Source organism: Canis aureus, chromosome X (genome assembly GCF_053574225.1).
Source record: "Canis aureus isolate CA01 chromosome X, VMU_Caureus_v.1.0, whole genome shotgun sequence".
NCBI lineage: Eukaryota > Metazoa > Chordata > Mammalia > Carnivora > Canidae > Canis > Canis aureus.
In genome coordinates, this window is record NC_135649.1 from 46667310 (window position 1) to 46679596 (window position 12287).

At 42.6% G+C, this 12287-nt stretch overlaps 1 protein-coding gene across 1 annotated transcript; it reads left to right on the top strand.

Annotated features, from left to right (window-relative positions):
• The first annotated feature begins 51 nt into the window (after window positions 1–51).
• On the top strand, window positions 52–12045 carry LOC144308852 (uncharacterized). Its single transcript, XM_077889872.1, has 3 exons — window positions 52–116; window positions 3595–4230; window positions 11883–12045. Coding segments are annotated over exons 1-3 (702 nt in total). The 3' UTR covers window positions 11884–12045.
• The last annotated feature ends 242 nt before the right edge of the window (window positions 12046–12287 follow it).

The window sequence follows — 12287 nt, forward strand, 5'->3', positions numbered from 1 at the left end:
TAGGTATGCAGACTGCAGTGGAGTACAGTGATGGGGGTAAGGCTGGGGGTCATGCAGGTCCACAACCAGAGGAACCAGCCACCTGTGGGCATGGTGGTGTCAGCCAGTGACAGGAGGTAGAGCCTGATCTGAGCCCACAGACAGCTACAGGGGGCCCTGGATGATGGTGTGCTCTTGTACAGCTGCACTTTCTTCCCCTAGGCATGCATATGGACTTGAAAGCCAGTGATGGGAATCAGGCTAGGGCTTCACAGGTTCACAGCTGCGGGGACTATCTATAGGTGAGTGTGGTGTTGCTGGCCAGGGACAAATGACTGGGCCTGATACAGACTCACAAGGACATCAGGGGGCCCTAGGTGTCAGTATGCTGTCCTGTGGCCACACGATCTTTCCCCTGTGCCTATGCAGTATAGTGAGGGCCAGTGGTGAGAGTCCTGCTGGAGTGAAGCTGGAGATGCTATCTATAGGTGGGCATGGTGTTGCAGGCCAGAGACAGAAGGCTGAGCATGCTTTCCATAAGCAGCTGTTGCTGGGGGCCTGGCTGTCAGAGAATTCACCCATCACTGCACACTCTCCTCTGTGTGTGTACCCGCTGTAGCAGATGCAAATGATAGGATCAGGCCATGGCTAGAGGGGCTATCTGTGCCCCCAAGTGCAGGCAAGCTGGTGCGTCAGCCCAGGGTACTTAAGCTGGTGTCTTGCTCTTGCACACCTACGAGAAAACCGGATTGGCTGTAAGCTTAACTCCTGGGTCTTGGTGGAGGTAGGAAGGGACCAGGGTGGCTGGTGTTCTACACCTGTGCAGCCACAGAGTATTTGAATGGTTACTCATGTGGGTCCTGGCTCTGGAAGGGTGTGGTTTTGGTAGAGGTGTTGGCAGGAGGGTGGTCTGGGGCCTGGGGGTGGGTACTGAGGAATGGCTGGCTCTAGGAAACTTAAATACTTCTAGGACCATTGTCAGGATCTATGCACCCAGGCAGTGACTTCATCGTTGGTGGAAGCTGCTGAGTTGTATGCCACAAAATTCTCTGTAAACTGAAATCACTCCTGCTGCATATGTGTTGATAATAGCCTCTGCTTTTATTCCTTCTTCCTAGTCAAGTCTTTGCTGTTATGAGTGGAGTGAAACTGAAGCTAGACCTTCATGCAGTGCCAGGACAGTCTAGACAAGTTGTTCACTCACTCTACTTTTTCCTTCCCTAGTAAGAGGAATTCTTACTAGTTGGGAAATTTTTTTTCCTGGTCCAGAACAATGCTGGCTTGAGGGATGGAATGATGCAGGGAGAAGGATGTTGTCTTCCTTCACTTCTTGTGCAATTATGCTTTGCTTGTTTGTTTGCTTGACACTATTGCTAGAGCCTCCTAAGTGGAATGTAGAGGTCTCCCAGACTGTTTTTGTTCATGGACCACCATCTAATCATTGATGCTGTCAAGGAATGGGGAAGTGGAGACTCCCACATCCCTATTTTTCTCCAAAGTCTGAGAAACTTCCTGTCATAAAAGGGGAATAATATTCATGAGGCCAGTCCAGTTATTATACTCAGCAAGTAATTATGCACATGATTTTTCTTAAACATAATTCCCAGTGATGTGTGACAATACACCTGGGTAAGCACCAAAGACACCTAAAGCAATATGGTCCCTATCTAACTACATCTCCCATGGGTTAACATTGTTCACCATTGCCTCTGCAGGAATATCACTCCTCTGCTGGAGTGAAGCTGGAGGTACTATCTTACCTCCCCTAAGAGGAGGGTAGGTACCTAATTGACAGCTTTCAGGATTTCAGGATTTAAAGGCCTCTTTAGTGCCCTGCATACCTAACTCCATCTCAATTATGGTTACCTTAAGACTTTAACTCAGAAGTAAAGACATTTAAGAAAAATGATAACTCAGTACTTATACCCACTGAACACCATATGAAAGGAGATTTTAAAGAATGTAACTTAGAAGATGGAAAATGATCTGAGATGCCAGAGGAATGATAATAGAATGAATTGGCAAATAGAAGTAAATGAAATATCGATGGCATAAAATATTTATAATGATTATGGCGACTTAAAGCAAAAAGTTAACAAGACGGAACTAAATACAGTATTACGAATCACTTGGATGATGGGTTGTGTCCAAGGAGAGCACCTCATAGCAATACAGGAAGCATTCCACCATCACCTCCAGGGAGATCCAGAGAGCCATATGTCAGTGGCCGCCTGGGGAGACTGCCAAGCACACTGTGTCTGAGGCCACCAAGGCCGTCATCCGGTGCACCAGACACCAATGAGCTGCCTCAGGACCGCCTGACCACACCGCAAAGCAAAGGCAAGAGCCTTTTCTTTTCAGAGCTACCTCACTTGGCAGGAAAAGACCTGAAGCTCTCCAGAGTGCAGTCTACTCTAGTGTTTGGATCTTTGCCATTTTGTCGATCTTTATAAATTCTTAGTGTGAAAGAAATGTTAAAAAAAAAACAGTATCAGCTCGACTTTCTATGTCTTTAGTGCTATTGGCTATGATTTTTCTTAACCATACTGCATTTCATCACTTTGCTAAATGGTCATTTCTATTAGGTATTTCCCTAGGTTAGCCTCTTCAGGGATCTTAATGGTCAAAACTATTTCCAAAATAATTTTATTTACCTCACCTATTCTTATTCTCCTACCTGTGTCCAATAGTGTCATCCGGAGATTTTTGTTTTTTCAAAATGTGTGGTATAGCAACAATTTAAGTGCAATACCAGATATAACAATCACACTTACCCCATTCGCACCCCTTTAGTATATCCCATTATCTGAATTCAAATAACATAAAAGGGGACCCAAACAATGTGCCAAAAACTCAATCAAACAACCTAGAATCGTGAAGGCATAGAGTAACTCCAGATTTCCAACATGTTGCATTCCAACATAACGGAACGTGGAAGAGTGGTAGTTTTATTGGAATAATTTTGATTCCACATTAGTGCATCATTTCTGATAAGCGGTAAATGTGATTGACTTAGGATGTGCTACAAATACTCTGATGCTCTGGAATCAATGTGCCCGACCTTTATTTATCTTTAAGGATTTTATTTATTTATTCGTGAGAGACACACAGAGAGAGGCAGAGACACAGACAAAGGGAGAAACAGTCTCCTCACAGGGAGCCCCCTGTGGGACTCTATCCCCGGACACAGGATCACGCCCTGAGCAGAAGGCAGATGGCTGAACTACCCAGGCATCCCATTGTGTGCCCCTCTTTTATAATCACAGCAACGGTAAGGTGGAGATGAGGACTACTATGGAATAAAAAGTATTGCAAAAGGGTGCCTAGGTGGCTCAGTCTGTTAAGCATCTGGCTCTTGATTTTGGCTCAGGTCATGATCTCAGGTTTTGTGAAGTACAGCCAGACTTCGGGCTACACGCTGGGTGTAGAGCCTACTTGAAATCTCTCCCTCGCTCTCTGCTCCTCCCCCTTCTCTCCTACTCTCTCCTTCTCCAGAAAATTTTCATGTTGGAAATCTAGAGGTACTCAACGGCTTCCTGTGGAATGTTTAGAGGTCCTTCTGGCAGCCCTCATGGGAAACTTAGAGGCTGCCTGATTCCCGCTCTGACTGAGGAGATGCCAAGCTCGAAGGTGTGCCACGAGATCTGACAAGACCTGGCTGAATGACCCGCTCACTTCCTGGCTTTGCCTTTTGTCCAATCAGAGAGGAGCTTCCGGTGACATCGGGCCATACAGTGGCTATAAAAGAGCCCTGGCCCTTCAGCTGCTGCCAGTGCGCTTCCTTCTGAGCTATCGGGGAGGTGAGCCCCACATGGCTGAGCCTGGCTGTGAGACCTCTTGGGAGGAAAGCCTGGTTACGGAGGAGCCAGGCGGCAGCCTATCAGGAGAGCCCTCAGCAGGAGCAGCCGAGGCGCCAATGCCGTTACCGCCGCTGCCGCCGTCACCACCGCCACCGCTGCAGTCACCACCGCCACCACCGCCAACTCCGCCGCCGGGTCCGCTGCTCAGGCAGTTTCGCCACCTATTTCCCAGGGTTCTGAAGAAGGTTCATGAGGGCCTGAGCCTCTCGCAGAAGGCCCTGAGAGTCACAGATTCGTTCATTAATGACATCTTCGAGCGCATCATCGACGAGGCCTCTCGCCTGGCCCACTCCACCATCACCTCCAGGGAGATCCAGACCGCCATGCATCTGCTGCTGCCAGGGGGGATTGGCAAGCATGTCGTGTCTGAGGCCTCCGAGGCCTTCATCTGGTACGCCAGACGCCAATGAACAGACGCCAATGAACAGCTGACCCTCTGACCACCCCACAAAACAAAGGCTCTTTTCAGAGCTACCTCACTTGTCGGGGAAAGACCTGTAGCTCCCCACAACGCCACCTACTCCAGCGTTTGGCCCTATGCCATGCTGCCCATCCTTAAAGCACGTTCACCGTGGGCAGAACATGACAAAATGTTGTCAAGTCCACTTTAATATACGTGTGTGGTGTGGACCGTTAGGATTTCCTTGGCCGGGTTGCATTTTGTCACTTTCCTAAATGGCCCGTTCCTTCAGGCCAGCCTCTTCTGGTATCTTTTTGGTCACAGCTGTGTGTCCACAGTGATTTGACTTGCCTTAAGTATTCTCCTTCTCCCTCTTGTGTCGAGTGGTATCATCAAGAGATTTGTTTGAGTTTGTGATACAGCAATGAGTGAAGTGCTGTAGCAGATCCCGAACTGACACATAGCGCATTCACACTCCCCCAACAGAGCCTCTCGTCCAAATTCAACTACACACATACAAGAGGACCCAAACACTGTGCCGAAAACTCAATCAAACGACCTCGAATCGTGGCCTACTCGAGCTCCCCACCTTGGGAAAGGCCGATTTTACTGCACTCACATTTATCTGATTCCGTTCCTTGGTAGCCTATACTCTTGCACTTTTGACCCCAAATCTTCCTGAACCACGACTACGCATGGCTGATGGGATCGTCCAATGAGAGCAGCTGTGCTCCCAGCCGCTGCTAGCAGCAGCCAATCAGCAACTGGCAGCACATGATCCGTGGCCATTGGCCCAAAGGGTGGTGGGGTGACCAGGGCTGAACCAATAACAGCCTTCCTCGGACACCCAGCCTGGAGATTGAAGGGGGAAGGTGGCATGATTGTCTGCCTGGGGGTTTCCGTTCAAGCTCTTGCTTTGAACCAGTGTGGTTGGAGTATAAACATCCAGATGTCACGGTGGGACAAGTCCCTATCGTTTTTTGCATCCAGATAGGCAGAGGCTGTTTGGAAATTAAGGGAACTAAGATGATTCCTTCCTCTACCTCAAGTGATCTGATGGGTCGGAGGACTTAGGATAATGGTAATGCGCTTTACTACCCACTGTGTTTTTTCCTTCTTGCACGGGCTCTCCACCACCACCCCTTTTTTTCCTTTTCCTATAGGTACATGCTGAATTTCAAAGCAGTTCGTGATTATCCAAGTACGTTTTATTTCATTGATTCCTAGCTTCCTATATCTGTGGAGAGAGAACCCACGCGGGGCGGGGGGGACAGAATTCAATCCTTTGAAATGTGTTAGGAGTTGCATTAAAACTCACGATTTCATCAAGTTTGCTATGTGTTCCGTGTGAACTTTTAAAATAAATTCTAAATGACCTTTTATTTGAATGTAGAAACCTGTAAAGAATGTTACTCTGCACCTAGCAGTGAGACATAAGCTGGGTAAACTATGGAAATACAACTTTTTCTGGCGCCCACTAAAAGACAGAATAAGCCAAAGGTATTTGGAGCGGGGACACAAAGTGCTTGCTTCATAAATCCCAAGAAAAGCTACCACAAAATATAGTGCAAATAAATTCTCGTGGGTGGTACCTAGAAATTTCCATATACAGCGGGAAGAAAATTTTAGAAGCCAAAGGTTCTTTGCGGAGCCGTTGCCTTTTCAGAAAAGAACTGTGGACCATTTAGAAAAAGAAAACTGCATTTCAACAAGTCTAATTTCTATCATGCTTATTGCTGTTCACAATCCATGTGTCAATATGACATGCAGATGTTTTTCAAAGTTATTCATGCATATTGGCCTCATACACGTTGTATTATGTAAACAGTTATTTAAGAACCTGGATTCATTAGGATTGTGTGTGTGTATGTGTGTGGTTTTCATTTGTAATTTCAGAAATCAAATGGGAGTGCTAGTAAAACAACATTAAAATGCACCATAATTGGGCTGTGGATGGGACACTTGGAGTGGAAGTGTGAGAGACACACATGAAATCTGGGAAGGAGAAAGGAAAATGCCATTTGATGTTGAAGTCCAGAGTGGGAATTGACTACATCTGATTATTCCTATGAGTGAGTAATTGAGGAGAAAGGCACCTAGTGACTAATCATGATGTAATGCTGTGGTTACTGAGATGAAATAAAAGAATGGCTACTGCCTCACTAACAAATTATAGCAACAACATGGGGGGAAATAGCATTAATAGGACAGGCATACCCAAATCAAACTTTTTCAATGGTATTCATATTATTAAGTTCTTTGAAAAGCCATAAGCAAGGACCCAAACTCAGTACATAAATGTCTAAATCCAAAAATTCAAAAAACAACACCTATTCAGGACCCCTCCCAACTAAAGCTGCCACTGTTAACCCATTCAGATTTATCTGACTTTGTTCTTTTCAGGCTATAAACTTTTGTTCTTGAAAAGTCAGAACTTAATTACTTACAACACTACAGGTCTTATGGAGCGTCCAATCAGTGCAGCCCCACGCTTCTGAATCAGCCTCTGATGGACCTGCAGCCTCTGACCCACAGCCATTGGCTCTATATATGAGGCAGTGTCTCAAGATGAGCCAATACGTGTCTTCCTTGGTTATTCCACATGGGAAATTGAGGAAGAAGCATCTGCGATTCTTTCTTTTTTTTTTAATGAGCTCAACGTGTTTATTATTCAATTCAGCAGACATAAAGCCACTCTGTCTGATTGCTGTTGAGGTTTTTAAATGCTTCTTTCCATTTCTGCGTTTACGCTGTTGTGAGAGGGTAACAGTTTGTGGATCAGCACCAGCCCGGGGGAGGGGGGACGCATTTTGAGTAGCAATATGATGGAAGATGAAGCGATTGCCTGAAAGATGCTAGCTGTGAGCATCTGAGGAGGGGATCAAACCCAGGTCTTCTTACTCCAGGTACAGAAAGACTTGCTCCCCCTGCGAGCCTGCCACTGAACCTACCTGAAGCTTTTCTTCCCCTGTAACCATGGACAAAAGGAGGTCCTTGAGGTGGGTAGTAGCAGTCCTTCAGACACAGCAATGGAGACATCACTCCCCATTCTCCACATATCCCCAACTATAGGCAACCGTTATTCTGTTTTCTGTCTTTATGGATTTGCCTGTTCTGGACATTTCACATGAATGGAATCATACGATATTTAGTGTTTTCTGACTGGGTCCTTTCACTTGGATGTTGTCTTCAGGTTCGTCCATGTTTCACCATGTATCAGTACTTCATTTACTTTTATGGCTGAATAATATTCCATCCATACCACTTCTATTTATCCATTCATCAATTGATTGCCATTTGGGTTTCCCCCCACTCTTTGGATATTACAAACAATGTAGCTATAACCATTCTTTTCTATCATTTTATGTGGACATAGATTTTTATTTCTCTTAGGTATATATTTGGGCATGAAATTGCTGGGTTGTATGTTATCTCTCTGTTTAAGGTTTTGAGGAACTGCCTGACTGGTTTACAAAGTGGCTGTGTGATTTTACTTTCCCACCAGCAACAAATGACAGTCCCACTTTCTTCTCATCCTCAATAACACTTTGTTATTGTCTGTGTTTTTGCTTGTAGCCATCCTAGTGGGTGTGAAGTGGCATCTCACGGTGGTTTTGATTTGTCTTTCCCCGGTGACTAATGATGTTGAACATCTTTTCATGTGCTTACTGGACATTTGTGCATCTTCTTTGGAGAAATGTGCATCCAGATCCTTTGTCCATTTTTAATTTGGTTATTGTCACTTTCTTACAGAGTTTTAAGTGTTCTTCATTTATTGTAGAGACAGGTCCCGTATCAGATATATACACATATATTTGTAAATATTTTCTCCCATTCTGTGGGTTTTCACTTTCTTGGTGATGTTTTCTGAAGCATGGGCTTTTTACATTTCAATCAGGTTCACATTATCTATTTTTTTTATTGCTTGTGGTATCATATCTAAAATTCTATAGCCATATCCCAGATCATGAAGATTTACCTTTATGTTTCCTCCTAATCAGTTTATATTTTAAACTCCTATTTTGGTCATTGACCCATTTTCAGCTAATTGTTAATTTTTTTTTGTTTTCTTAAATCTTTAATTCCAGTATAGTTAAAATACAGCATTATATTAGTTTCAGGTGTACAATATAGTGATTCAACAGTTCCATATATTATTCAGTGCTCATCAAGGTAAGTGTACTCTATTTTTTCATTTATTTTTTGCATATTTTTTATTGAAGTTCAATTTGCCAACATATCGCATAACACCCAGTGCTCACCCATCAGGTGCACCCCTTAGTGGGTAAGTGTACTTTTAATCCCCTTCACCTATTTCACCAATCCCCCACTCGTCTCCCCTCTGGTAACCATCCCTTTGTCTTCTACAGTTGAGAGTCTGTTTCTCGGTTTCTCTTTCTCTCTCTCTTTCTGTCTCTCTCTCTCTCATTTTTTTTTCTCTGCTGATTTGTTTTGTTTCTTAAATTGCACATATCAGTGAAATCATACGGTATTTATCTTTCCCTGACTGGCTTATTTTGCTCAGCCTATACTCTGTAGATCCATCCATGTTGTTGTTGTAGATGGCAAGATTTTGTTATTTCTTATGGCTGAATAATATTCCATTATCTATATCTTTATTTCACATCTTCTGTATTTTTTAAAGATTTATTTATTTGAGAGAGAGAGCAAGAGAGAGCACGAGCACGTGGGGTAGGGAGGGACAGAAAGAGAGGGAGAGAGAATCCCAAACAGACTCTGCACTGAGCACAGAGCCCCTTGTGGCACTCAATCCCACAACCCTGATGTCACACCCTGAGCCAAATCCAAGAGTTGGATGCTTAACTGACTACACCACCCAGGTGCCCCTATATCACATCTTCTTTATCCCTTCATCCATCGATGGATGGTTGGGCTGCTTCCACAGTTTGGCTATTGTGAATAATGCTGCAATAAACATAGGGGCGCATACATCCCTTTAAATTCGTGTTTTTGTATTCTTTGGGTAAATACCCGGTGATGTAATTCCTGGATTGTAGGGTAGTTCTATTACTAATTTTCTGAGGAACCTCCATACTGTCTTCCACAGTGGATGCACCAATTTGCATTCCCAACAACAGTGCACAAGGGTTCCTTTTTCTCCACATTTGTGCCAGCACCTGTTGTTTCTTGAGTTTTTGATGTTAGCCATTCTGACACATGTGAGGTGGTATCTCATTGTGGTTTTGATTTGCATTTCCCTGATGAGTGATATTGAGCACCTTTTTATGTGTCTGTTGGTCATCCGTATGTCTTCTGTGGAGAAATGTCTGTTCATGGCTTCTGCCCATTTTTAATTGGATTATTTGCTTTTCAGGTGTTGAGTCTTATAAGTTCTTTATATATTTTGGATACCAATCCATCATCAGATATGTCATTTGCAAATATCTTCTCCCATTAGTAGGTTGTCTTTCAGTTCTGTTGGTTGTTTCCTTTGCTGTGCAGAAGCTTTTTATTTGGATGTAGTCCCAGTAGTTTATTTTTGCTTTTGTTTCCCTTGCCTCAGGAGACCTATCTAAAAAGATGTTGCTATCACCAGTGTCAGAGAAACTACTGCCTGTGCCCTCTTCTAGGATTTTTATGCTTTCAGGTCTCACATTTAGGTCTTAATCCATTTTGAATTTACTTTTGTGTATGGTATAAGAAAGTGGTCCAGTTTCATTCTTTTGCATGTAGCTGCTCAGTTTTCCCAGCACCATTTGTTAAAGAGGCTTTTTCCCATTGCATGTTCTTGCCTCCCTTGTCGAAGATTAATTGACCATAACATTGTGGATTCATTTCTGGGCTTTCTATTCTCTTCCATTGATCTATGTGTCTATTCTTTTTCAAGCTTTTATTTAAATTCCAGTTAGTAAACATAGAGTGTAATATTAGCTCTTTGTGTCTTTGTGCCAGTACCATACTGTTTTGATTACTACGCCTTTGTAATATAACTTGAAGTCTGGAATTGTGATGCCTCCAGCTTTACTTTTCTTTCTCAAGATTGCTTTGGCTATTCGGGATCTTTTGTGTTTCCATACAATTTTTTAGGATTGTTTGTTTTAGGTCTGTGGAAAACGCTGGTGGTATTTTGATAGGGTACTTTGATAGGTATTTTGCATTAAATGTGTAGATTGCTTTCGGCAGGACATTTTTTTTCTTTTTCTTTTTCGTTTTATTTTTAATTTTTTTATTGGAGTTCAATTTGCCAACATATAGCATAACACCCAGTGCTCATCCCATCAAGTGCCCCCCCTCAGTGCCTGTCATCCAGTCACCCCACCCCCGCCTACCTCCCTTTCTACCACCCCTTGTTCGTTTCCCAGAGTAAGGAGAATATTTATTCTTCCAATCCATGAGCATAGCATATCTTTCTGTTTCGTTGTGTCATCTTCAATTTCTTTCATCAGTGTTTCATAGTTTTCTGGTTACAGGTATTTCACCTCTTTGGTTAGGTTTATTTATAGGCGTCTTATTATTTTGGAGTGCAATTGTAAATGGGATTTGTTTTCTTAATATCTCTTTCTGCTGCTTCATGATTGGTGTATAGAAATGCAACAGATTTCTATATGTTGATTTTGCATCTTGCGGCTTTACTGGATTGAATTCTGTATCAGTTCTAGCAGTTTTTGGTGGAGTCTTTCGTGTTTTCAATATATAATATCATGGCATCTGCAAAGAGTGAGAGTTTGACTTCTTCCTTGCCGATTTGGAATGTCTTTTATTGCTTTTTGTTGTCTGACTGCTGTGGCTAGGACTTCCAGTACTATGTGGAGTAAAAGTGTGAGAGTGAACATCTTTTTCTTTATTGCTGAAGTATAATCGACATATGGTGCTATATTAGTTTCAAGTGTACAACATATTGACTTGACAATCCTGTACATTCCTCGGTGCTCACTACGACAAATGTAGTCACCATCTGTCACCATACAACATTATTTGTATGATATACTCAATATATTATACAATATAATATACTCAATGTATTATTATTGAGTATATTCCCTATGCTGTCCTTTTCTCCTCCATGACCTAGTTATTTTGTGACTGGAGGTTTGTAATTCTTAATCTCCTTTATCTATTTCACCCATCCTTCACCCACCTCCCTTCCAGCAACAGCCAGTTTGCTCACTGTATTTAAGAGTCTGTTACAACATTTTCTGGAGCCTATCAGTGAGACGTAAAGCAAAAGGGATGTTTCAAATGGGGAGGTGGCTTTCTTCATAAATACTGAAGATAATCTTCCAAAATATCCAGGGAAGTAAATCCATCTGTGTGGTGCCTAGATCTACCATATATATCAGGAAGGCAGTTTTGTAACCAAAGCCCTTTGCAAAAACATTTGCCTTCTTAGAGGATGAACTGAGATCTATTTAGAAAAACAAATCTCCATTTCATCCAGTCACTTAATTTCTATCATGCTAATTGCTGCTAGTTCAATATTCCCATGTTTGTCAATATGACATAAAGTTGTTTTTCTATTATTCATGCATTTTGGTGTCATTCCTGTCATTTTATGTAGAAAGTTATTTTGAGGATATAAATCCATTAGGATATTTGTGTGGGTTGTGGCACATGCACCCGTGTTTGGTTTTGGATTTTTTTTTTGTTTTGGTTATTTTTGTTTTTTGCATTTGTAATTTCAGAAATCAAGTGGGAGCACTAGAAAAACAAGTTAAAAATGTACTATCCCTGGGCTGTGGATGAAGACTGGATGTGGAAATATGAGGGACATGTATGAAATTTGCAAAGGAGAAAGGAAAATAAAGTTTAATGTTGAAGACCAAGCTGGAAATTGAGTGCATCTGATTATTCCCTTCAGTGGGTGATTGAGGAAAAAGGTACCTGGGGAGCATCTAATGCTGTGGTTATTCAGAAGGTGATATAAGAGAATGGATCCTGCTTCACTAATGAATACAAGCAACAATGCAAGGAAAATCATCTTAATAGGACAAGCATACCCAAGTCAATCTTTTTTCTACGCTATTCACATTATGCAATTCACTGAAAAGCATCAGGAAGGACCCAAATCCATTACAGAAATCTCTAAA